This window comes from Ostrea edulis, chromosome 2 (assembly GCF_947568905.1).
Source record: "Ostrea edulis chromosome 2, xbOstEdul1.1, whole genome shotgun sequence".
NCBI classification, from domain to species: Eukaryota; Metazoa; Mollusca; class Bivalvia; order Ostreida; family Ostreidae; genus Ostrea; species Ostrea edulis.
Window position 1 is genome coordinate 11,564,021 of NC_079165.1, and position 27,947 is coordinate 11,591,967.

The 27,947-nt window shown below is 36.5% G+C and overlaps 1 protein-coding gene across 2 annotated transcripts; it reads left to right on the plus strand.

Moving 5' to 3' along the window:
• The first annotated feature begins 254 nt into the window (after nucleotides 1-254).
• On the plus strand, nucleotides 255-27,552 carry LOC125678560 (collagen alpha-3(VI) chain-like). Of its 2 annotated transcripts, XM_056156095.1 has the most exons (21): nucleotides 255-391; nucleotides 4,418-4,654; nucleotides 5,299-5,448; nucleotides 6,927-7,373; nucleotides 8,164-8,337; nucleotides 9,458-9,886; nucleotides 10,244-10,408; nucleotides 11,895-12,296; nucleotides 12,618-12,779; nucleotides 14,340-14,783; nucleotides 15,601-15,777; nucleotides 16,012-16,431; nucleotides 16,590-16,802; nucleotides 17,252-17,323; nucleotides 17,408-17,572; nucleotides 18,001-18,073; nucleotides 20,602-20,771; nucleotides 21,503-21,685; nucleotides 22,462-22,589; nucleotides 23,966-24,308; nucleotides 26,946-27,552. In XM_056156095.1, exons 1-21 carry the CDS (start codon nucleotides 343-345, stop codon nucleotides 27,044-27,046), a joined length of 4,704 nt encoding a protein of 1,567 aa, XP_056012070.1. In that variant the 5' UTR covers nucleotides 255-342; the 3' UTR covers nucleotides 27,047-27,552. The 2 variants fall into 2 exon arrangements, with proteins under 2 accessions (XP_056012070.1, XP_056012071.1); XM_056156096.1 differs by lacking the exons at nucleotides 22,462-22,589; nucleotides 26,946-27,552 and having other exon boundaries at nucleotides 23,966-24,103.
• Nucleotides 27,553-27,947: the final 395 nt, after the last annotated feature.

The following is a 27,947-nucleotide window of genomic DNA, read 5'->3' on the forward strand; positions in this document are numbered from 1 at the left end:
TGAAACGTTAAGATTGGATAGGAGTGTCTCTTATTGATTCATTGTTACGGTAAGAAATAGTTAGATTCAGATTATATAGAAAAACAAATAAACAATGTATTTAAATGAGTTTTAGTTGACATGTCTATCACCCCCATTAATCGCAGAGGTTTAATTAGGTACGTTCATTGTTGATGAAAATCTTCGTTGTTTTATACAGTTATCATGGTTTTAAAGTTATCACGACTTCCTTTACTCCTTAGTTCTGTATGATTGTTCAATTTAATTAGGCTCCGGTGTTACATTGTGTAGCAAGTCACGAAACACGAGGACACAAGTAATGCAATATATAGGACGGGGATTATGCATTTTTCGTTAATCTTTATAATTTTACTTGTACAGCAAAAAGTTGGTAAGTACAATTTTAGATTCAGTTAATGAGTTTATGAAATGAAAAACAAAATATACAAAAAGTGAAAATATTGATTAATTAGTAAATATACTTCATAATAAATCGTTCTCGTAGTACTCAAATTAGCATAATTACTCTTGTAGTTTTGGTGAAACAGTCAAAATATTTGATTGAAATAGAGGATTAGTTCTATTTTGATGTAGAAAGGGCGTTATTTTCCAGAGTCAATGCCACAAGAATTATTCTCAGAGAATTATTTTTAAGAATTCAAATACACTCAACAAAGTAAAATCTTTATTTCTCTGCTAAAAAAAAGTATGGAAAGACCAGAGTACTAAAAGTTTATCCTTGTATTAATTTCATTTTTTAAAAATGCATTTTACAGTGTAAACTTTCCTGCGTGTTTGTATCATTTTGACACTGTCGTCTCAAATTTTAACTCCGAATTCAATAGAATAGCTTACAACTGTACGCACACCTTAAAAATAAAATTCACGTTCGAACTGAAAACGCAAGGCTTCCATGAATTCACTTGTTTGGCTATGTATTATTGCAGTAGTTAATGTAAACTCGATATGACAGTTTTATTCTTAGTTAGTGTTATCTTTAAAAAACATATGATTAACAATGAAACTAGTACTAAAATATCCACTAAACTCCTCTGGATATAAATTAAGTTTCTGATTAAAATGAATTAAAGCGGTCAATTATTTATATAAAAAGACACCTGTTTTGATATAAAGCTGTTGCTCCTAAGTATGGAAGCATGTGGCTATGGAAATCAATGAGGGTTAGAATTGCCTGAAAACCTGAAATGACTACGTAAACAGGTGGAATTTCTGGAAGTTTCCATTTGGATTGGGGATATAATGTACATCTTATTTTAGGAGCGTATGTAAGGGAAAGTGTGATATCAAAATTTTAAACAGGCTATGAAAAAAGTCATGGCTATAACTCCTGAACCATGAGCAGATAAAGTAGTGCCGTAAATGGTTTATCTTAATTTTCCCCCGATCTACAGTTCTGTAGTCAGACAAATAAGTTCCCCAATATTTGTTTCTTTTACGTTCTCATTTGAATATATCCATGCAGATGTATTATCAAGCCTCACCCGCTGGCGTCACAGCAATGCACCCTCGGATAAAACAATAGTCACTGTAGCTGTACTTAGTAGGTAGCAAACTCGCTCAACCGATTGAGAACTCGCTTCATGATTGGCAGGTTCGAGTCCGGCCTTTACAATCGGTAACCACTCGGTTCATGCTAGGAAGGTTTGAGCCCGGCAACGCCAAACCTAATGCGTTAAAATGGTAACGATTATTTCTGTTGAGGCAATATATTTGCCGCCTAGTAATATATTTGCTATGACTATATCGTGCTACCAAGTAATAGATTTATTACATGATTGTCACCATGTAATATAAATCAAGATTTGCTAAGTGTGCCGTGAATGATCATGCAGTACACTCGAATTTGGTGGATAACTTGTATTCAATTAGATACTAGTATTACATAGGAACATTACATTAGAGCAACGTAATACCGGTTCATTTCACACCGGTCATACCGGTTCATTTCACACCGGTTAATTTCATACTGGTACTGATATTGGTTCTTGTATATCAATAAATCTATGATCATCTTTCGAAGTTTTCATTCATTCCTAGCATTTCTACTGAATACTCGAGCCGGATCAATGAAAACTACAAACGTGCTTTTTAAGGTTATGCTAAACGACGAAATGGAACATACGATACTTCTGTTCGTCCTTTCATTTGTTCGATAATTACTTGAACAGTATGATTTTCAATAAAATGTTTATTAATTTAACATTATTTTTTATATAACATTTAGTTTACAATATTTATCTTAGTATTGGAATGCTATTAAAAACAGAGGCGATAACTCATCAGGTTTTCCCGTATTTTCGTCTACTAGTGTTACCATAATTTTACTATAAACAAACCGCGTGAAGGTAAACCGTCATAAAGAAACACTAAAACTTGGAGATCACGGATTCTTTACATACCTTTATCATGGATTATTGAATATTTTCTGATTATAGACTGAGGTGTCTGGATCGGAGAAAAAACCTTGAAAATAGTGATATTGTTAATGTCTGACAATTGACGTTAATACTTGTCAGCATTATTATAGACTTAAAATTTTGGGGAGGGAGTGAAACATGTTTTTGGAAGGTAAAGAATGAAATATAATGTTCACCTTTTCACATAATCAAACGGTTTCAAAACACATATTTAACACGTGATTTTTATGCCATAGCATGTGCTACATGTGCAGCAAATCAAATTTAATTAGTTCAAGAGAAATATTCTATCCTAAAAATATTCAAAACCTCTCAAAATATTTTTCAGCTAATATGGGTGGAATAAATGAGAGCGTCACCAAATTTATTTTACCTGAATGTAACGAGTTGTTATTTGTCTCTCTGTATTCTATTTATTTTTAAAAAGTTTAAAAATTCCAGAAGTGTAAAGTAATTTATTTATCTCTACAGTACTATGCATCAGTTATTTCTTGATTATAGATCAGGGTTTATCACATCGTCTCAAAAATACAGAGAATCGCACTTACGATGGAATCTTAATAAGGTCTCTGTCTTTTTTATTCATCATGTTAACAGATATTATATGTCCCCGTCATGACATGGCAAAGGCATACCCTTTTCCGTCCTTCCGTCATAATTTAGCTTTCGTTCATTATCTCTGCTACGGATGCACATATTCAACTGATATTTGGTATATGGATACGCCATGCCTTTACCCAAGTTTCCTTTTCCTTTTCTTTTTGGCTTTTGGTTGCATGATTTTTCAGAGTTTTGCCCATTGGACTTTACTTTCAAACAAATCATAGTTTGAAAATTTTGAATAATTGAAATTTGGGATGTCGATAAGTATCATGGAGAAGCGCAGGTCAAGTATTTTGTTTTCCGATCAGATGATTTATCTTCACCTTTCATTGTATATTTATGTCTTCTTGGACTGAGATTTTTTCCCCAAACAATTCACAGTTTCCGCTCATTTTAAAAATGCAGCTAGGGCATACTAAAAAAAAGCCACAATATTTAATTTATAACTCACATACATATATCAAATTGAGAATAAAATGTTCGAGTGAGCATGCGGTCCATGAACCTCTTTTAAAAATGTTATTATTTCATATCATATATTCTTTACCAGTCTGAAATTAGACATTTAATAAAGCATTGATAAATTCTATTTTTAAGACGGAGGTTTGGAAAAGATTTTGTGGAAGTAAAAAACACGTTCTTTAATTTGGGGGGGGGGTCCCTAATTGGCCCCCAGTGCAGGTATTATCATCCACACTTGGCAATGTAATTAATATTAGATTTTTTATACGGTCACCTAAGATTGCTATATTTTTTTCTAGCGATCGTAGGTGAGCGAATCAAAAGATTCAAAAAGTGCAGCGATCGTAGATGAGCGGACCAAAATATAAAATATAAAATCAGATCAGCACAATTGATTAACTATTCACGTTTTTCTGCCACCAATCATATTCCAAAGGATCATTTGTCTGTTGGGTAAAATACAAGAGGACTTCTGGGAACTTAATCTCCCAGATGAAAATTACCAAATCGTATAGCACATTGACAGCACTAATTACATTCCAAAAGATGGTTTAGCTGTTGTGTAAGAGGAGTTTGAGGGAGGAGACAGAGTGAAGGACGGCGAGAAGCATCACAGTTCATACCCTCACGTCTTTTCAAACCTGAAATTTATTCCTGAAATGGGTATCTAATAATCACTATGGAAATGACAAGATGAACTATAATGTGCAATGTTCCACATAAAAAGATAACATGTCTTAATTAGTTCTATCAACTGGGGATCAGCATATCCATAATAAAATTGGGGGGGGGGGGTTACAAAAGTAGTTATGAAGGAACGGTCCTCTCTACAGTGTATCTGTCAGAGTTCTTTAGATAATGAGTTTCGTATCGGTAAAACGCACGTTTGACAGGGCGCTTTCTTTCCATTACAGGTTGTTATTCAATAAATGAAAGAGAAACCTACACGAGATCATGTTCCTCCGGTTACTATCTGGACATCACGTATGGGCGGTGGTACTGCTCCTATTCCAGTAATACTGTCACCAGTGAGATGGACAATCAGTGTGGATACAGTACTTCCTGCACTGTATCTGCCACTAACAGTTGGCTAGGGGGTGACCCATGCCCCGGAACAGGAAAAACATTGGAGTGGAGTGATTCCTGTGTTTGTAATTATGAATATCTTTGAGAGAATTTCTTTATTGACAGCGATGTATAAATTCTGTATCGTGTATTGAAAAAACATGCATGCACTAGAATCAATGACAGCTGTATGTCTGGAATTTCAAGCTTATCTAAGAACTACTATGCCGTATATCGAGTAATTCTATCGCGTTAGGATGTTTTTGGTGATGAGACGAAATTAAAAACACCTTTGTTTATATAAGTGATACATTAAAGTTTGTCAAAACAAAAAGGCGTTAAGATTTCCAGTTGAGAAAAAAAAAAAACGGAAAATATTTCCGAAGCTAAAATTATCGAATACGGTAAACTAACTTTTATTCACGTTTACTTTATTTCGCGATTCATCTGTAGTAAACTAGTTCGCGGAAATTGATTTTCGCAACCGACACTTTTTTAGCATATGACATACATTCAATGACTGGTTCGCGACGAGAAATATTTGCGACGATGGGGTTCTCGCGAATCTCACGAAATTTTCACGCAGGTGAATAACAGTTGGTTTACAGTGTATGGTATATCATCGTTATCTATGAATGTGTTCACTTGCGTCTATATATGGTGTATAGAGATTTTATTTTCTTTGCCTTGAATTTCTCTTGAAGTGATAGTAATGTATATTGTATTCCAGCGAATTGGGGAGACTGGGGCTCGTGGTCAGGCTGCCCTAGTGACTGCACGACCCAGAGCCTGGTCAGATATAGGTCATGTGTCAAACCTGGAGGGGGATGTGGGTCGGCTCCAGCAGACTACATTTCATGTCTTCGTGTCGGCTGCTCATGTAAGTAATACAAGTTTTCGGACGTGTTTACAACAACGGATGACTTCATTTCAAGCCCAACTGAAGTGTCGATAAAGGGCTGCAAAATATTTACAAACAGTGTATGCTCGGCACTTGTGGTCTTTGAAGAAAAGAAGGGTTTCTTTAACGTGTAGTACATACAGCATAGGAGAGAAGAAATTCTTTGCCTGGACCGGGAATCGAACTCGGGACCCATGCATTGCTAGTCAGGTGCTCTAACCATTCAACTATCCAAGCCGATATCCACTGTCCGTATAACCCTAACTATTGCATTCTTCCCTCCTTAATTTGTCTTCGCCCTCGAAGATCCACATAACCCAGATTCTTTTTGCCCCTGGCAGGAGTTTCACCTGCAAATTCAGGGGTGGTCAACAGCACCAAATGTAGTATATATAGCAGAGAGGAGAAAATCTTTGGCTGTACTGGGAATCGAACCCAGTGCCCCTGTTTTACTAGTCAGGCGCTCTAACCACTGCGCTATCGAAGTCGATATCCATTGTCCGTATGACCCTAACTATTACTTATGGCCATTGAGCAGGGAGGAATCTCGATCGTGCCACACCTGCTGTGACACAGGATCTCGATTTCTGCGGTCTCATCCGATGGACTGCCCCTTTTAATCGCCTCTTACGACAAGCAAGGGGTACAGAGGGAGGACCTATTCTAACCAGGACCCCCACGGTATTAATCCTCTCGTTCATCCCAACCTATCACGCCAGGTGAAGGTCAGTGACATGGGCCTCACGCGCATGGCTTTAAATACTTTTGAAATTACTAAATACATCAATATGAAAGTAGTACGCAGTAGTAATTGTGCCCATGTACAATAGAAGGACCCTGTATAATTTCAGAAGTGCATGCATGCTTGTTCTCCCGTCAATGTCGACATTCTCATTTAAACGAATCTGGTGTTTAAATTATAGTTTTGTTGTTTAACGTCCCATTCGATATTTTGTCACCCATATACATATATGCAAGGTGAAGATAACGAACAGTGATCAATCTCATAACTCCTACAAGCAATACAAATTAGATAGTTGGGCAAACACGGACCCCTGGACACACCAGAGGTGTATACATTTCATCAGCTTTAGTTGAAGTTCTACATATTTTAACTTAGTGAGAGATATTTAATCAGTGCCTAACGAGACAAAGGACTTCCCTTTGTGGGGTCATATCTAAAATTCCGTGACGTGGATCGGGCGCTGGGAAAATAGATGTCTGTTCAAAACGCCATGTTTTGACGTAGAGCCAGGGAACCGTTTCACCTACGTTGACGATCACTTTGACGAGCACGACTATAAGTTGTTCACTGAACCTATCGTATTCGTATGACCTTTTATAACTCTTCTCTCTGTGGAGGTATTATAATCTTAATGTGAAAAGAAATATTCAGTCATTATTTTATATTTGCCGCATGATGTAATGATGTAATGTGCATTCATTTTGTTTTCCAGCATCTTCAGAAATCAGCAGATATACACCAGACGACAGCGTAAATTATCTAAGCCTGTCATCAAACTGTTTTGTTTTAACGGGAAAAACATCGTACACATTTAGGGTCAAGGCACATAACGACGTTCATATGGCCCTGGGGAGTGTTGATAGTTATACAAGTGGTACACATTATGAAGTCATAATTTGTGGATGGACCAATAGTCGCTCTACTATCAGATACAGTATTGGAGGAAGTGAATGCGTTGCACACGATGCGACTCTTTTGAGTCAGACCTACTTCGATGATTTCTGGGTTTCTTGGTCCGGGGATCAGGTTAAAGCAGGGACCGGTAGTACAGTTGGGAGCAACACTTTCATGACTTGCTCACACTCGCCTTCGTATGAAGTCAATTATATCTTGATCAAGACAGGCTGGGGTTCAACAGGTGACTGGAGATTCCCAAACGGTGTGTATAGTAGCTGTTCATAAATACACTGCACACACAAAAGTTTAAACGTCTGCAAATAATGAGGTAGTTAACTTTCTTGTAAAGTCATGATAATTTTAGCTCAATTTGTATGTAGGAAAAAAACAGACAGATAGTAATCTGCTGATTTTAAAAATAAAGAGGGAGGTTGCATTGGACCCCCATTTTCATTTAAATTTCAAAATGGATATGAATATCATGAAACGTTGTAAGAACACATTTCAAAATAATGCTGTTAGACACATATAATAACTATTATGAATTGACATTACTAAAGCCACAAAATTTTCTCTGAAAGGGAAGAAGAACATGATACACTAGTATCTGTTTGAAAACGTATATTTTGCTTGGAAAACATCTAGATAGCACACGTTTCCCATGTACCATTTTATGCCGCTGATACTTGTACAAAGTTTGCACGTTTGCGAATGTGTGCTCAATATTTTCTGAAGTGGCATATGCTTTCAATGAGTCATTTTTACCAAAACTAAGAAATTCGAAATTTTCGTTAACTGTTTGATCTTCATGTGAATTTGGAATAAGTTATATTTGTCTTGAGATAGAATGATTTGATTTACTACAGCATGATCTACAGTAGATTTGTCCATGATGAATTTTTAAAATGGGGGTCAATGAAGACAAATATCCTACCTTCTCCTTTTCCAAAGTATGAACAAGTTATTTGATGTTGTGAGAAATCTTAATCCGGATTCAGGAATTTGTAACATGGATGATGGATTGCTGAGTGTTCATTTTTTTCTCTGATCAGATGTTGCCTGCACACATGAGACCAACAGCAACGTCAACGTCGCTACTGACGACACATCCTGCAATGGAGTCAGTTCGTACGCATGCGCCTCCTCATACAAACGGGCTGCTGGGAGTACGCAACGTACTTGTCAAGTACAGAAAGTGTGGTCAGGATATCCACTAATCTGCTCAGGTCAGACACCAAAAGAACTGTGTTTGTATTTATTTACTAGTCATACAGAAAAAACAAGAGTTGTCAAAAGACATGCTTCCCGGCGAGCTATGCACTATGAGGCATCTAAATATGAAATGTCTAATCCCTATCCTCTTGGTTCAAAAGATATATCCAATTCAATGTTTTTGAAAAGTAGGTTAAAGTCCAAGGTCAATAGCTCTGATAACCAAAGAATTGTCTTCTAATGAGGCATCTATATTTGAAACATAAAAGCCCTATCACTCTTGGTTCAAAAGATATAACCAAGCCTAAGGGGTTTGAACCGTAGATCAAAGTTCAAGACAAAGGTCATTTGGTCAAATTTCTTCTACCGAAACAAAGGTCTCTTCATGTGGCATCTATATGTAAAATAACCCTATCCCTATTGGTTCAAAGGATATAGCCAAGGTTAAAATTTTTAAAAAGTGGGTCAACGTCCCAAGATCACAAGGTCAAAAGTCTTTGTACCACAACAAAGGTTTCTTCACGAGGCATCTACATGTGATATATCAAAACCTTATCCCCCTTGGTTCAAAAGAAATTGCCCAGGTTAAAGTTTAGACAAAAGCAGATCAAAGTCCACAGTAATGGTCACTAGGTCAAAAGTCTTGGTATCAAAGCAACGTTCTATTCATGAGCAATCTATATAATATATCAAAACCCTATCCCCTTCGTTCAAAAGATATAGCCCAGGTTAAAGGTTTTGAATAGTGGGTCACAGTAAAGGTGAAGGTCACTAGGTCAAAAGTCTTGGTACCTAAGCAAAGATCTCTTCATAAGACATAGATGTGTGAAGTATCAAAATCCTACCCCCTTGGTTCAAAAGATATAGCCTAGGTTAAGGTTTTTAAAAAGTAGGTCAAAATTCCAAGGTCATTAGGACAAAAGTCTTGTTACCACAACAAAGGTCTCTTCATGAGGAATTAATATGTGAAATATTAAAACCCTATCCCCTTAGTTTAAAAGATATACATGTAACCAAAGTTGATTTTTTTCCTTAAAGTGTGACGCCGACACCGGCGTACTGACAATAGTTTTCCGGACGGTAAAAATAGTTACCAAGTTGTAATTAATTAAGACATTATATTTTTCCTTCCAGTTTCAACTTGCAAAATTGATATCCTATTCATCATAGAAGCTTCTTACTACACGACTTCAATTCACTCTTCCCTTATGACGGTTATTGGTGATTTGGTGGGACTAATGGCCATTTCTACCAATGATATACAAGTCGGGGTCATAACGTATGACAGTGTTGTGGACAAGAACATCAAATTGAATGCTTACTCATCAGCGACAGCACTGGACACAGCTATTTCCTCAATAACAATACCAAGTGCTTCTTCGACGATTCACATTGCCAAAACTCTGAGAGTCGGCTTTTATGATTTCGTTAAATTATCCAATGGAAACAGATTTGACGCTTACAGATATTTCATTCTTATCGCAAAAACTTATTCTTCCAATTATGGTAGAGATGTGGCAAACGCTATGAGACAGAACCCCAGAAATCAAGTTTTTACTATCGGTAACATGCTAGTGTTACTTTGATGCAATGCTTTCAAGAATGTATAATTGATTCTTAATGAATTTCCAAAATAAGGCATTAATTGTACATTTGTATAACGAACGGAGATTGATAAAATCAAACAATTACAGTGTAATCACTATTCTCACAAATGTAATAGATAAAGTAAAAGTGTTCGGTAGCAAATTGAATTCTGAACAAAATGGAATTGGTAAATACAATGATAGTACATGATCATACATAAAGACTAATATCAAGACAAAAACTTATGATATACATGTATCATATAATTGCACGGTTTTAAATTGATATCGCCTAATGTTGATAGCTGATCTTTAGCTGATCTTTACACTGTAGGTATAAGTCCATCTTCATCTTTGATCTCGGACCTGAAGTTATCGGCGGGTGATGATGACAGATACTTGCAATTAAGCACTCCGACAGATCTCTATCCACATTTCAACACATTTCTACAGAAAATCGTCACGTGTCCAGCAACAGCACCTGTTCAGAGAACAGTCAGTAAGTTCATATATCATACTTACATTATCAAATAGAACCACATTAAAACCGACAATTTCAACTGAAAGGCGAGGATAACGAACAGTGACCAATCTCATAAATCCCACAAGGATACAAAATAAAGAGTTGGGCACACAAGGACCCCTGGACACACCAGAAGTGGGACCAGGTGTCTAGAAGGAGTAAGCATTCCCTGTCGACCGGTCACGCCCGCCAAGTGCCCCATGTCTTGAGCAGGTAAACGGAGTAATCCGTAGTCAAAAGCTGACTTTGAATTTCAGAAGAATCAGGTGATGTTTTGTTATCACGTTTTCTTCTTTACCTTTATTTGATGTTGTCATAATTTTCTGTTCACAACATTTTCAACCTATGAGTCATTTTGAACAATTCTTGGTATCATAAACTTAGTGTGTTTAAAAACATGGAGACGTAAGTGCAGAAATAATTTCTCTCAAATCCCGTAATAGTACATGCAGCATGTTTTAAAATAAAGTGAAGATTCACGTTTGTGCAAATCATGGCTGAGGGCCTTTGGTTGCTAGAAAAGATGTGGTCCGAAGAATGTTAACCCAAAAATCTTTTTGCGATGCATTTGGAAATTTTGAAGGTTTACATTTTATCAATATTGAATGTCAATTCAAATCATTGGAGTACTTCAAGGACCGTGCGTTATTCATTCAAAGCATTTTAATGATCTATTCAAGAAGCTCATTACGATAAACAAACATAGTTTGACAACGAAAACTGAAGATAACAAGCAGTGATCAATCTCATAAAGAATAGAGTACTAAGAGTAGCACAAACACGGACCACTGGGCACACCAGAGGTGGGATTAGGTGCCCAGGAGTTAACATCCCCAGTTGACCGATCATATTTGCTGCTATTCCCATACCCGTGTGGATTTCTGCCCAAATGTGCTACTCAAAAATCAAACAGTATTGTGTGGAACAGAATGTATCAGTTTGATACTGAGTGCTTAGTATAAAGTTATCGGGGAAACCTAAAGTAGATCACTGTAGCCTCATTTTGGAATTTCAATTAACAGGTCAAACAAGCATGCAGATATACATATACATCGTGCGCATGTAGTTCCAAACGAACTTGTCATGTCCAAGCGGTCCACTATATTGTTTTTAACCTGAAACCGGATTGAGGTATTTTATTGGATGGTAAAACATACATGTAGATTTGAACACCTCTCCGTGGGGATCCGGGTTAGAATAGGTCCTCAGTACCCCTTGCTTGTCGTATGAGGCGACTAAATGGGACGGTCCTTCGAATGAGACCGCAAAAACCGAGGTCCCGTGTCACAGCAAATGTGGCACGATAAAGATCCCTCCCTGCTCAATGGCCATATAGACCTAAATTTTGCAGCCCTTCACCGGCAGTGATGACGTCTCCATATGAGTGAAATATTCTCGAGAGGGACGTTAAACAATATTCAATCAATCAATCTAATATAACATTGTTTTATGTTTTCTTTAGGCTGTAAGCTGGACATAGCGTTTATTGTTGAAAATTACAACTTGCGCTTTATAAAGAGATTCGTAGTAGATTTAATGGATGACATACCCGTTTCTTCTAGTGGAGTTAGGGTAGGTTTTGTGATATATGATTCGGGAGCACGAACAGTGTTTGGACTCTCAAATTATACCTCCAATGAAGCTCTGCGAGGAGCTATTGAAGGAATAGAAGAGACAAGTAGTTCGTATCACTATGTGGACAAAGGTTTGATAGAAGCCCGGGACAACGTATTCACGGCCGCAGGAGGTGATAGGACAGACGCCCCAAACTACTATGTTTTTGTCGTGGGACCATTCAACAGGAACACAGATGCTGTAGCCAGAGACATCAGTAGTAGTGGGAACAATTTCATATTTGCTGTTCGTAAGTACTCTGTACGTGAAATGTAAAGGCATTGGACATACCGGATAAGCAGAATTTTCAGTGAGGATTTAATTTTGGCATTACTTACGAGAGTGATGAAATGGCTAAAATTGAATGTCGCTAAGAATTTATTCCATATCGAAGGTAATTGTTATCTTCCCTCGAATCAAAGAATTAATACCCAATTTATACTTAGCTCTCGCTAAATATATATACTCAGTTTTTCATTGCTAAATTAGTGTTTCGCTAAACATTTTCCTTGTACGGTATATTGTAATTCTCATGCAACAGAAAGTAACATACTGTGTGTTTGTGTTGCAGATATTGGTTCCTCGTATCATTCGGAGTATCAAGCATCTGTTGATTCCTGTGGCGATTACTCGAAGTACACAAATGTTGATTATTATAATAACTTGGTGACCATTAGAGAACAAGTCATAGGGAACATCACCACATGTCGCAGCGTGGTGGAAACAACACCAGGTATGTGTTTACTAATAGATATAGCGATGTCACGAGGTGGAAACAACACCAGGTATGTGTTTACTAATATAGCTATGTCGAAGGTGATCTATTGCTGTTGGTCTGCGCAGTCCGTTAACAATTGAACTTTTTAAACTTTTTGATATTAACTGGGTGACATACATTGCAAATTTCGGGAATCCGAGGCCTTAGGAGCAAGGCAAAAATTGACCAGTCTTCAAAAATCTTTCTCTCTGCTACGGCACATCTTTAAGGACACCGAAATGTATACTCATGTAAGACCAGAAATGCATCTATCACAATTTTAAATTTCTTATCATCGTAGAGGGTGGGACCATACTTGTCATAGAGTATTTATGTGTAAAACATTTCAATAATATCTTTTACGTTTAATACTGTTGGTGCTAAACTGAAGCTAAATAGATATTTAGAAGGAACAGGTAGCCCTCTACCGAAATTGTAAATCATTATCCCAGGGGTTGGGATTTGGTACCATTATGACGCCAAAATGGTTATAGTGATTACATGTCGATTTTTTCATTGAATATCTGACCCTATGGTGGGTCCAAAATAATTAGTATGTTGATATAACAAGTATCATATTATGTAAAGTCAGTATGGGTGCTTTAAGGGATATTTATGTTTTGTAAACGAATAGCTGTTGCTTTATACTGCTGTCGAATAGCAGTATAAAGCAACGCGGCTTTCACATCTAAAATTACCTTGTCAAAGTCGTAATGTTGATGTCTGATGCACAAGAAATATCATTTTCGTTGATGGTCGTCGGTTTAAAATAATTGCTTCGGGCCCAAGCCCGATTCCTTGTCCATTTGGAGACTAAAGCTGTTAATTTCTGCGCACATTCATTCGTGATTTGCTGCCTGACCACTGAGGATCAGAAGCAGCAATTTGTGCATCCTTTTACTGTAATGTTAACGTCAAATATTTCTTCCGTCCAGATTCTGGACGATGCATCTCGGACTTCTCTTCAGATCATACACAGAAGATTTCGGTATGTTTGTTATTCCACACAATTCGTGTGCTGATGTGATTCCCCATTCGTAGAAATGGAAGAAACGTTTTCTGTTATCAATGCTTGGTATTTCTGTTATCCAGAAATGTGTTTCTGTTGACTGCGTCCTCATGTGACATCACAATGACAAGGGACGTCTCTCTTAAATATCTCCCAGTATTCGTAATGTTTACAAATTATTTAGAAAATTATTCATTTAAAAAAATAATCCAGGTTTTAAATGCATATCTAAAAAATTCGGATTGTTTGGCTTAATAGATATACACTATAATTATGTGATACCGATGTTCATCTCCTAGCACGGACACTGTTTGGAACAATTTCTGATAGTCGCCATAATGGCGTCTGATTGACTGTCAGTTTTATATAAACTAGGTGCAACTGATATATGACATTGCATACGTGACGCCATAGGATCATGCCCTGCAATCTAAAAAAAAAATAGAATGTGTTCACGATTACTCCACTGTTTTATGACTAATACATGCAAATCATGATCTGTTGTTTTGTTGATATGACATTTACAGGTTGTAAACTTGACATCGCTTTCATAATGGATGACTCGACTTCAGTCAGCAGCACAGAGTTCACAGACATGAAAAGCTTCTTCAAAAGTCTTGTCGCCCGAATGGTTGTAGGTGATACGACGGTAAGAATCGGGGTCGTAACCTTTGGTGACGGAGCAGTTACCGCTTTCCCTCTCAACCAATACTCTACTTCCGCTGACGTCATTACTGGTATTGAGGGTATCAGCCGAGGAAATTCGGTATATGGTAGGAGTTATCGCTACGTAGACAGAGCCCTGGAATACACACAGAAGAGCTTCTTCACCAAGGCTAACGGAGATCGTACTGACGCTGCTAACTACTACGTCATACTTACACACGGGTATTCCTACGGATACAAGACCATGGAATTCGGATCAGTGTTACGCTCAATGACCAGCGTAATCAACGATATATTCATTGTTGGTAATTGGTGTCTGTTATCTTTTTGTAGAACCTTTTCATTATGGATTTTAAATATGTGTCACCGATCGCCGTTACCTAGTGGTTAGGGCGCTCGCTGTTTTGAGATGGATTCTCGACCCCTGCGCCACGTCAAACCTAAGACGTATAAATAGTGATCATAGATTCACCAAGTGCCGGCATTAGAAGCGAAAGACAAGAGTCTGTCAGATATTACCTTAAAACGATGTTCCTCTGTTCAGCAGGAGTGATTAGAAGAATTTTTTAAAAGGTTTTTAAAGGTTTTCAAAATGCGTTATTTCAACCCTTTTAAGCAAATTTTTCTGTCGAAAGGGGGAGAGTGTGTTGTTCCAATCCTCCGAACCCCTTCTGGATCTGCCACTGTCTCGCAGGTACGAACAATAAACAATCAAATTTTATGGCACTTAACCTTCAGCTGGGAAAGTCGAGATATGAAAGAAATGTCTCCGCAAGGGAAGCTCTTAAAGAAATGTCTCCGCAAGGGAAGCTCTTAAAGAAATGTCTCCGCAAGGGAAGCTCTTAAAGAAATGTCTCCGCAAGGGAAGCTCTTGGGGGGGGGGGGGGGGGGGGCTCTTTGTTTTATGTCTCGTCGAAAGTTTCCACCCGTACAAAAATATCAAAGCAAAATAAATAAGTAGCATTTCCTTCTTCTATAAACACTACGAAGAGTAGTAAGAAAGCTTTAGTGTGTAGATAGTATTGTTATAGGCGACCAGAGATAATTATATCAATATAAGAACTTTACTCGTAAACTTACCCGACAAATCTAGGTTTGTACAGATAGAGTTTTTTTTACTAGGTGTTGGTATCACGTCTTCCACCTACGACGCGGACTACCAGGGGGCAGTCAGCGACACAAAGAAATACATAGAGAGCAGTAACTTCATAGGACTTCAGTGCATTAACGATATGGTGGTCTCTAACATCACAACGTGCCCATCAGCGTCAATTAGTCCTTCCACTCCTGTAAACCCCAGTACGTATATTTCTTTGCATGACTGTGTTTCTGTTTTCTTGGTTTACGAAAGATTAAATATATTGTACCATGTTTCGCAACTGTACTGATGAAATCTAACACAAATGAACACTGATTAATTTTTTAAAAAGGTAATTTCATAGATTAATTCCCAATGGTGTATAGGTTGATGAATATATAAATCGTACATCAGAACTAAAAATCTCGTATATAAGAATTTTATTTATGTTACAGGTTGTAAACTAGATATAGTGTTTATTCTGGAGACAAATACATACTCTTCTAATGAGAACTATATATACCTGAAAGACTTTTTCTCCAGACTAGTTCAACAAATCGGTGTATCGTCCGACACAGTTCGTATCGGCGCCATAACATACAACAGAAAAGCATACACAGCTTTCGATCTCCAGACGTACACAACTAGTGATGACGTCAGTGACGCTTTGTTGCAGCTAACAGATTCTACAGACAGTAGATTCCTTATAGACTCCGCACTGTCTTACGCGCAATCGACCTTCTTCACTGCCGCTAACGGAGATCGCGATGACGCAGCTAATTATTACGTGTTTACAATAGATGGAATAAGGAGTGGGGCGGCAAAACAAGGTGAACTGATCGCAGCTAACTGGCCAGACACGGTCTTCGCCATTGGTAAGTATCATGTGTTGCTCTTTGTTTTTAGTCAAAATAAGATTTCACGGTATGGACACGTAGCTAGTCATTGGTCAATCAATATGACGTAATCCCGGCTTTTAAGGTGGTGTTAGGTAAAGCTAAATTCAATATCCGTTATCAAATTTCTTCTTCAGATATTGACAGCGGATATCCCTCAGAATATGAAAACACCGCTGGAGACAGTAGCCGCTACTTCTATGCTGCATCCTACGCAGACCTGTCCTCTATTGAATCGGCAGTTTTGGCTGCCATTAGCGGCTGTCCGGTTCCCACCACCACTACTACAACTACCACTGACAGATCAGTTACCACCACTGTAGACGCCTCTCTAGAGAATGCCGATGTCTGTAAGTATTGCATAAACCTTCTTGAAAAATTATGTTACACTTGAAATTGAATAAATATAATATTCTATATATCTCATATGGGCAAGGCAAGGGTTAGACGGGAGGTCCTGAATTTGAATCCCGATGATGTCATGGTTGCATCAATTCCAGGAGATATCCATAAGTAGTGATCGCCCCTTTGCCAAGCGTTCGGCATTTAGAAGTGAGATTCACAGCTGTTCTTTCGGACATGAGCTCAAAAACCGAGTTCCCAACTCACTACACGCGTTGGCACGTTGAATGACCCTTACTACTTCGGACCTGATCGCTAAGCATAGGTCTAAGGTTGTACTTTGCCTACAGGTGCTGGTGCCTTAATATATGAAATATTTCATTAAGAGACATAAAGCAAACAAAATCAAAAATTGAACCCATTACATTGTCTTTGCGTTCTTTTCTTCTTCTTCTAGCTGCCCCGTGTCCAAACAGTTTACTTTATCTTTATCCAGAGGATTTAACTGCAAGCAACGATGGAGAGAAAGGTATTCTTTCGTAAAGAGAAAACTATCAAGGCAAAATTCCTTTTCCAAAACATTTTACTTGTGTTTACAATGTGTGGATTTCAGGAATGATGTACCTGATGACAGATTTTGTTTTTGCCGCACCTAGTTGCTCGCGCATCACGTCATGGGAATTTTCCTACTCGAAATCTGGTTGGATAGATTTTATGGTGTGGAGACCTTCGGGGAATAAATATAAACTAGTTGCATACAACACGATATATGTTGATGGTAAGCATCCCAAACCATAGACTAGCATACTTTCAGGTACAGAACAGTCCTCGGCAAGGATGGTGTATTGACATATAGATTTTTGCCAGCTAAATAAAATGACTATATTTCACACATCTTTTCCCTCGAAATACCTTTATAAACAGCTTGAAGGACTTCATATTTGTGATGTAATCTAGATTTGAATTCTTCTCGGTATACATGTGCAATAGTAATATTTTATTTGTCCAAAGATGTGCTTTATAGTTAACTTTTTAAAAAATATTTTTTATAAAGTAAGCGATGAAATCTTTTTTTTTAGCTATACAATTCTTAGTTTTGCAGGAGTCCAGATATGCTTTTAACATGCATAGTACTTTGGAAAATATTAATGTGAATGACAAAAATAACAATTTTATTCATTTGTTCTTTGACTTTTTTTTAAAAAGGGGCGAACACAACTGTCTACACTGTGGTGGAATACGAGAGAATTGCAGTGCTTGAAAACGACGTAATTGGATGGTGAGAAATGAAAAAAAAATGAGACTTTTAAAAATAACCCTCAATCAGACGTATTTTGCAGATTTCGAAAGAAAGAATAAAGGACTCCCTTTTGAGTAGCCATGAACTATAAGGTAATTCCACCCGAGGGTTGCACAAAAGCGGTAACGCCCAAGGCTTCGCCAATGGTTTTACTGATTTTTTGCAACCCCGACAGTGGAATTACCTTAATATTTCATGGCTACTCATAAGAGAAAACTTTTCTCTCATATTTCTAATTATGTTTCTATTTCCTTGTACTTAGCGACGCCAAACTGAGAATTTCAAATTGAATAAATTTTCAGTATGCATTAAAATGACCCACGACCTTATTTATCAACTGATTGAATAGTATTAGAGTTATTCCTCTTGAATAAAACGGCTATGGTTATTATCATGCCTGCACACACACTTGTAATTTTGCTAATATTTAAACAGAGAATCAAAACTGTTTTTGTTAAAGGTCATAGACATGGATGTTACTTTCGTTTCAAAATGGTCAAACCTATACAAGGGCTCAAGTCTCATTATACATTGGAGACACTTATTATATTGGAGATGCATGTGGACGTTGGAAGAGGGAGTGCTTAGATATAACTACATGTAGTAGAGCTTGCGAGATATCATAAAATTAGATAAATAAGTATTAAGTTCATTGGAGCGGTGGGAGGTATTGGATGATTCGGTGAATTCCGTCAGTAAGTCAAGGTGATTGGCTGTTTTCCCCATTATGTTCTTATTTCCAGTAGCCTCTAAGAAGTCATCTACGTTTAAAGGCCGAACTCTCGAGAATGCTGGACCTCATGTTTTCATGATTGTTGTTTACAATTCATTCGCGTAACTGTCACGTGATATGAAAGATAGCAATATCTTTCATACTTTTCTTTCATAGGATATCTGTACCTTACATAAGTAGATATGAAAGAAGTTTATGTTAATAATTTATTATCATTATTTATTATTATAGAAAAATGAAAGAAAAATACTCTGATGTAATATCCCCTTGGTTGCGGCAAAGCCACGGGCTTCACCGCTGTTTGCAGCCATCGGGTGGAATGACGTTATATTTCATGGCTACCCATATTAGAGTCTTATGATGTTTTGAAGGGTTTTACACTCCCGTCTTTAGACGGGACGTATGATGGTACAGCGATGCCTGTACGTCTGTCCGTTCAGGGTTTTCTTTTTCTATTTTCATTTCTCTGTTACATATCAAGCTGAAACATTCTATGTAGCTTCTCTGTGAGTCAGTCTTGATCATATTGCAATTTTGATCCCCTCTTGCAGGAGTTTTGCCCCTTTATTTGAATATAAATGTTATATGGAGGGTACATAATTTCCTTACTCCTCCATAATTTTTGAGTGAGGTCCTTATTTTATAGACTGTAAGGATATCGAAAATGAACCCTAGCCGGGATTTTGATTATCTTAATTTTTCTTGGGAAAATTACACGTTGTTGAACTTCGTCAGTTTTGAGGACCGGTCAACAGGGGATGCTTACTCCTCCTAGGCACCTGATCCCACCTCTGGTGTGTCCAGGGGTCCGTGTTTGCCCAACTATCTATTTTGTATTGCTTGTAGGAGTTATGAGATTGATCACTGTTCGTTATCTTCACCTTGCATTATAGAGTGAGTGTATGGTTTGTCCTTTTATTTCCTTGCGCAGTTTTAAAGCTAGGGCTTTTGTAAACGACTTGAATATGTGCGTATTGCAAGGATTTCTAAGATGTTTGAAAACTGGTTTATGGAGAAATATTTTCACACAGAAATCTTGGTTTTACATGATTTATTCGTCTTAACAAGTGAGGTCCTTCTTATTTTACAGTGTATTTGTATTGGTATTGAAGATGTGTATGTTGCAAGGATCTTGATATTCTTTAATTCTTGAGAAAATTGAAATTACTCAGTTTTGAGGAAATATTATAACATTAGTGCATGGTTTTTCAATTTTTAAAACTCCTTTTACAGTTTTCAAGATAGGGTCTTTGTAAACATATTGAGGATGTGCGTATTGTAAGGATTTTGCTCCTCAACATATAAATGTCTTGTTGTAGAAGGTTTAAGGAGGTATGAGAACCAAAGAAATTTATAATTAAATGAAAGAATCACATTCATCAAACTGATGTAATAGATGTTGCAGAAGGTCTTGTAAAAGCACCTTTGATTGTTACACTTAAACATTCAAATTCTGCAAGATTCAATTCTACGATCCACAGATTAATAGGGTACCCCATCTATCGAATAATCTACCCTGAATAGATATGAAAATCTAAAATACCAGGTAATATATTGCTGATCTTCATTTCTTCATATGTAGCAAAACAAAGTATGTCACACCTTGATGATGGTTGGTACTACCTTAAGTAAAGTTCTATAACTCCTGGAATTTTTACCATGTTTGCCAATCAATTTTATAATGAAAACACCCTATATGACCTTCTCATGGGTGTATTATGTACCGTTTACGGTACCCTTGTTTAATCTGGATGCATTAACATTTATTTATAAGGCGCTGTGAGGGAGATAATGTAATCACAAACGGTGACTGTTTAGGACCATGCGCAGAGGGATTTAAAGCGTCTGCCGGAAATATAGAGAAAGGAGACGAGTTCGATTGGGCGAACTTGGGTACTGCAATAACTGGGACAGCCTATGCCATTAAGGCATGCCTTGAAGACAGTGAGAAATAATAAATACTTTTGATTTGCTATTATCCTGCTTGCTTATCTAAGATATTTGTATAGATACGATTCCTTAAAGAACAATTTTATACACCGATTGCAAAGTGAAGTGAGTGTGTTACCCACTAGGCTACCGCGACCTGTTACATGTAAAACTTATACAGTGTCAATTTTTATGCACCATATGCGCAATTCGACAAATAATATCTATTCAGTGATGCTCAACTGAAATTTTTGAAATCCGAAATAACAATGAAGTTTTAGAGCTATTATAGGGAAAACAGTGTGCCAAAAAAGTGGAGTCAAATTCGTCTAAGGATAAGAGCTATGCGTGAGGGAGATAATCCTTAATTTGGAAATGAATTTCTGAATTTTATAACAGCAATCAAATATACATCCTTATTTTCAAGCTAGTAACGAATGCATGTAATAAAACGATTAAAATGGTACTGAGAGGTCAATTGCTTTTCTTTTTTCAACTAATTCGGTGGCAAAAAAGATTTCCAACTTAAATTCTCTTTGTTAAAGGAGCTGTTATGATAAATGCAAACCAAACAGAATTGAAATTAGATGGAGTTTACTTCTAAACATTTGATCAGAGTTCGTAAATAAAAGTATTGTTAGTCAATACAGCAGTTGAACTTCCATGTCTTGTGGATCTGAATATTAATAAAATAATTTTATTACAATTCTAAAATAAAATTTGTATATATGAACCTTTATTTCCAGATACTGTAATAGCATTTTCTAACTCTACGTTCTCGGCAAAGATTCCTGACCACTTAGCTGTGGGTTCCTTTGTACTGGTGCTGGAGGTGACGGGTGCAGATTACACAGAGGAGGTCAATTTCACCGCCATGCAGCATCCATCCTTTACGTATGCTTTGCAGTATTTCGCAGTGGACCAGATAGGTAGTAAGAGTTTAAGGTCGATCGATCCTCTTGTGATGGCATAAATTTTAGTATTTTTTTCTATCAAATTAAACTTTGCGAATAAGAAATATATCTTTAAGAGGAATTTTATCCACTGGATAAGATAAGAAATGTGGTCAACTATTAATAGTGCAAAAATTATATTTTCTATAGATAATCGATTATTTATAATAAAAATGATATTGCCAAGGGCAATAACTCCTATATTGGTATTCCCTCTACTGTATGTCTATTATACAATGTTTCTCTAATATCTACAATTTTTTTTATACATATTTATAAATCAGCAGCTTTTCTAAACTGTTTACTTTAAAGGTTTGTCATTTTAACTTTAAGTTTTTATCTATTTTTATTATTCTGTTTTACTACAGATGTGTGATTTTCTGATGGTGACCTATACTTCTTTGTTGTACATGTATGTCTGACATCTTACAAAAAGTAGCTAGATACACATTTTTTTCTTTGATACTAAATCAAACAGGGGATGCTTACTCCTCCTAGGCACCTGATCCCACCTCTGGTGTGTCCAGGGGTCCGTGTTTGCCCAACTATCTATTTTGTATTGCTTATAGGAGTTATGAGATTGATCACTGTTCGTTATCTTCACCTTGCATTGAGTAGAAATTGATACAGTTTTTTCCACTTTTAACGATTAATATTGATAAGTCACACGAGGATGGAACTACTTTATCATTACTTATTCAGATGAACATTGTGTTTAGATAATTCTATCATAGTGTTCCTTTTTCTTGTAGGGCAAATAACAATTGCGAAAAAGTTAATGAAAGCTAAAATTACGAAGGATTTTGTTATTCTCGTGGAAGTAAAAGATTCTTGTCAATACAGTGCAACAGCGACAGTGTCTATTGAAACACAAAACATGGTAATGTGGGATATTCTTTTCACTATTCTTTGGTGTGTTGTTTTTTTTCATCATTCTTATTCTGTGTTAGCGTAAAGGGTAATGATTCTCTAAAACGGTTAAGTTCTTTTCCATTTTCAAACACCAGAACATACATGGGTGTATGTTTACTCTTAAGAAACATTGAACTGTTTACCTTCATTAAACTTGACTACCTAAATAAGATTATACTATTATATTCTACGAATCAGAGACACGTAATCTCCATGGGAAGTTTAAAAAAGAGAATATACATGTATACTGTATTTTGTTACAGTCCACTTCATGACCAATGGATGTACATGTATGCGAATCCTCACATTCGGTTTAAAATCCTAGAAGTTTGTTTAAATACCGACACACGGTAAATACAGCTAATTTATGACGCTAAACAGTAGAAAATAGAAAAAAAGTCTAACAGTAGCAAACTAGGATATCCTGATAATATAGTTCTCCCAACTGAACACTTTTGAAAGGAACATATAGGAGAGGTTTCACATTTTACACTACATTCTTACATTTACACACTGATAAGTGATCTCACCTCTAAGACTTCGAAATTACTTTCTCTATCCAGAATTTTCGTCCTTTGTGAAACACAGTTCGTGTCAATAGCACCATAGTGAATGGCATTACATTTCCCAGATAGTTTTGGATTATGGATTGATTTGTTTCATCGTTTTACGTCATTTCCGAGATTATTTAGGTCTCATTATGATATACAGTCGTGTGTAACCATTACTTTTGACTTCATCATCATAAGTCTCGTAGGAAGGATCTGTCTCCACGTCCTGTATCCGAACTCGGAATTCACAAGTTTACTGATGATAACCACTGTAGAGGTTTATATATATAACTGAAAATGGCACTTATTTCTCTGCCATGAGAGAATTGAGAGATCTAGAACACAGTATTCCTCTGCCATGAGAGAATTGAGAGATCTAGAACACAGTATTCCTCTGCCATGAGAACATTGGGAGATCTAAAAATACTACAGGCGTTGATAATAAACTTCTATATACTATGCCTCACAGAATAGTAACCCATTTAGTCTAATTTCAGTACGACAAACATGTCAGAGATTTTTTCATTATGTAGTTAAGTTTCTTAAAGATACAATTCCCGTGGCCAGGATTATACCGAATTCAAAAGCTCATATCATCATTTTGACCTGGATGAAGGTGAATTATTTTTGTATACGGTTTTACTTCACACCAACCACAAATGGGAATCGTTGAGACTTTAAGTGACTCTCTTTGATTCATATTGTACGAAGATGTTTGAAACTATTTAATATTAATCTTGTAATTTTGAAAGAATGACAAAGTTTGACACTATCTGCATTTTTTATGTACCAGCCTCCTGAAATACTAGATCTGCCGAATTCCATTTCGATATCCGAGGACACGGAAGCAGATAAAGTGTTGTACTCCACGAACGTTGAAGATCCCACTGGTGACGATGTCTGCTGCACGCTAGAAAGTGTGTCCCCCCAGACGCTTAATTTTAACCTTACCGGAAGCGGAAGCGGATCTCGTGCCATCTATTCTGTTGTATCTGGTTCAAAGCCAGCGTTTTCCTACAAAGACTTTAACTCTTACATTGTAAAAGTCTGTTGTGATGATATGGAAGACAAATCTACAGGGATATTAATAGTCAATATCAAGAAACCTGACAAAACTTCCACCTATGAACCACCCCGTAAGTACGCAGTATTAATATGTACATGTAATGAGATAGCAAAAAAATTGTTTCATCTAAGATTCCTTCAAGTTATTTCGATTGTTTGTTCTCAATACCTTTGTTTCAGTCTAACTCGATAATTCTGATTTACTTTGCACACCGTCCGTCTGCTTGCATATTATCTTGGCGCAGATTATCTGACAGATGTTATCATACATTAAGTTGAATTCCCTTTCCATTGAAACTTATTCAAAACATAAATTTGAAACATTGAAAACAGTAACATTATTAAATAATTGCAGTATACATGTTTATCTATCATAAGGCGAAAAACGAAATCGAACGTGGAATTAAGGCATTAGATTGAAAAGTTATAAACTCAAGGACTATATATTTCAAACATACATTTCAACTGTGAGTGAGTATTTCTTATTAAAGCTGTATGGTCCGAATTACAACATTTTTTTCCATCTCGTAAAAACCCTATTAAATCATCGCACGTACGTAGTTATGAGGCTGTATGACATAACATACATTATTCCACCTGTTTGAAACAAAATTATTTGATTTTAAGTCGATGTTTACAAATAACCGCGTCACTCTGTCATTTCAAGTGACAGTCACGTGACCAGTTCAAACTTTCATATCATCGGTGGTGTTCTCTGTAAAGCTGTGTATTAGTTACAACAGTAACGTGCCATAAGTTTAATAGAAATAAAGATATCAAATACCTCTTAGTAATTCGTTGTTTTACGCTCTTTCAGCCTTAAACTAGGCAGTTGCGTATGAGTTAATACATCATGTTGGGATTCTCCTGACGCTCGTGGGTCTATTTATAGACGTCTAACACTGTATAATTCATGCGTTATCTGGAACACTTCGGGCCTTTCACCGAAAACATGCACCGTGTTTTGGGTGAAAGGCCCGAGGTTTTCCGGATGGTTTATATATGTCACACACTATATTTACTTTCTAAATAATATTCTCATTGTTTTCTTTTAAATGCAGATGTTTTAAGGGAAAGTTAATAACTTTATAAAGTAATTAATCTGCTTTAAAGTAATTATGCACAAAATAATACATGAACATCGGGTCATACAGCTTTAATTTATAAGTAATTGGTATAATGCACAAAAATAGAGGCTTGTGACAGCGAAAAATTTGTACACATATAGTTTTGAAAACTCACCTTGTGCACCCGTCTTGTAAAATGTTATAATTGCGTTGTTTCATTGTAGTCCACCGCTATGTTAATAAAAAAGACGGGTACACTATGATACTACTAAATTGAATGATTTATATAACAAAACAAGGACTGTACTGTCCACTCCATATGTGTCTATATGTAAAGATGCAGCATTGATAATACACAATTCATGCATTTGAATTTGGTTTTCTAACAAAAACTTCCCAATGCATATGCAGAGAAAGGGAAGTTTTATTTGGAACAGAAAATACATAAATAAAGTAAAAGTGAAAATTGATTTTGCAAGGCTATCGGTCTCCTTCCACAAGAAATTTCATAGGTAATTGATAATTACCGCCCACAATAGTTTTTATAGATAATTGATAGTTACTGTCATTTTCCTATAGTGTTATATATTACATGTACCAACAGCACAAATTATATTATCACGAGTCCATATTGAACTATAAACACATAAACATAATCACCGCAAATTTGGAATTTTCAGTTTAAAAATGGGGTTTGTTGAATGTAAAAAGTACTAAATAATGGATCAGATTCAAACAATTTCAAAGCGAACGCAGAATGCATGTTGAAAAGTCTTTTGGGGATATTTATTTGTCATTTGGTTTCTGCAAATTTAAAGAGAATCAGGTGATCACTGTAGCCCACGGGTCTCATGGTCTATGGTCCCCCTAATGTCCAAGTGCTCATGGATGATACGAGTGGTATATTGCATTTATTTCTTGAACATGATGAAGTTTATAATCTTTGAATCATAACAAAAATAAGAATAGTGCTTTGGGGGATTTAACCTAGGTAAACTAAGATAAAGCCATCTGGTACAGTATGCACGTATATATTACAAGGGACGTTTGAGTGAGCCGCATTACACTTTCATCTTTCTTTGATACATAACAAACATGATAGAAAACATCCACTACAAAATATAATCCTATAATCAAAACTCAATTCAAATATTGGACAATCTGTCACGTTAAATGTAAACACCACGAAATGAAACAAATCAATGGAAGGGTTTTTCTTCTTCAAATTATTGTACTGTTATGAAGTTCGTCGCTTATTAGAGGGGTTGAAGTCGTTATTCTCGCTTACATGTTAGGAACTAAATGAAGTTCGTCGCTGATTAGAGGGGTTGAATTCGTTATTTTAACTTACATGTTGGGCACCAAATGAAGTTCGTCGCTGATTAGAGGGGTTGAATTCGTTATTCTAACTTGCATGTTAAGCACTAAATGAAGTTCGTTGCTGATTAGAGGGGTTGAAGGTTAAAACACCCTACATAACACTCCCAAATATCTGTAAGCAGTAATCAAATGAACTTTACTAACTGCGCAATGTTGAATAAAGAATAAAAAACCAGCGTAATGATATTGATATGAAATTAATTTAATGCTTAAGAAGTTCCACTCCTAGATGTACGAATCATTCTGTACTTTGATTTTCAGAATGGTTTGTGTTGTCGGTGGGCGTGGCTTGCGCCCCTATCTTTCTCATGGCGTTCCTGGCGTGTGTGGTGCTCATACAAACCATGTTTGGCTTTGAGTGACAGTCCAACATGAAGCGTGTACTGTGCATGTGCAATTCCTTACTTAAAGGACTGAATAGACAACGAAATTGCTTTCGTTTTTAATGAACATCATGTGTTTGTGATGATTATTGGATTAACACTGGAAACTCAATTTACTGGCAGCTGTCCTTACAAAAGGTGAAGATAATGGACAGCGATCAATCTCATAACTCAAGAACACAAAATGAAGAGTATGGCAAACACAAAATGAAGAGAAGGGCAAATATGTACCTGCTAGGTCCAGGAGTCCATGTTTTCCCTTCCCTTATTTTGTATTCTTTCTAGGATTGATGAGATCGATCACTGTTCGTTATGTTCACTTTTGCATTCACTAGTTTGTCCGATGTATACGTATCTGAATCCACAGTATGCATCAACTGTGTATTTTGCTATATTGTTGTGAGAGACGACTTACGAAATATATTTCAGCAAGGATAGAAATACTTATATGCTATAATTGTTCGAAGTAAATGCAAACTAGTTTTTCTCTGGTGTTTTTATTTATGTTCAAGCTTAGCTTACATGGATGATAAAGCCAAGGGATGGATTAGAGCCTATACACTGGTAAATCCTAACATAAGATTGTGAAAGTGGTGCCATAGCGACTGTTTCCTCAGCTGTGACGAATCAGACAAAGGCAAACCCGGATTTCTGGAATAATGTCTTGAATTATAGATTTGCATCCTGTGCATGTATGAACGAAATATCCATGGAAATATTTCTTGCCACAATCTGATTAGTAATGATACACTTGAAGTCTATAATAGCCTTGCATGTATCGAGATCCAAGTTGATAATACCTGTAAATATATAAATCTATAACTAATACCTGTAAATATGTCAGTCTATAACTCATACCTGTAAATATGTCAATCTATAA

What these genes read in the sequence shown, in the direction of transcription:
- LOC125678560 (XM_056156095.1), top strand. Translation starts at nt 343, where the DNA reads ATGCATTTTTCGTTAATCTTTATAATTTTACTTGTACAGCAAAAAGTT. An exon ending in AGACACGGTCTTCGCCATTG is followed by an intron (nt 16,432 to 16,589) that starts GTAAGTATCATG and finishes TTTCTTCTTCAG; the next exon opens with ATATTGACAGCGGATATCCC. An exon ending in TTCCACCTATGAACCACCCC is followed by an intron (nt 24,309 to 26,945) that starts GTAAGTACGCAG and finishes TTTGATTTTCAG; the next exon opens with AATGGTTTGTGTTGTCGGTG.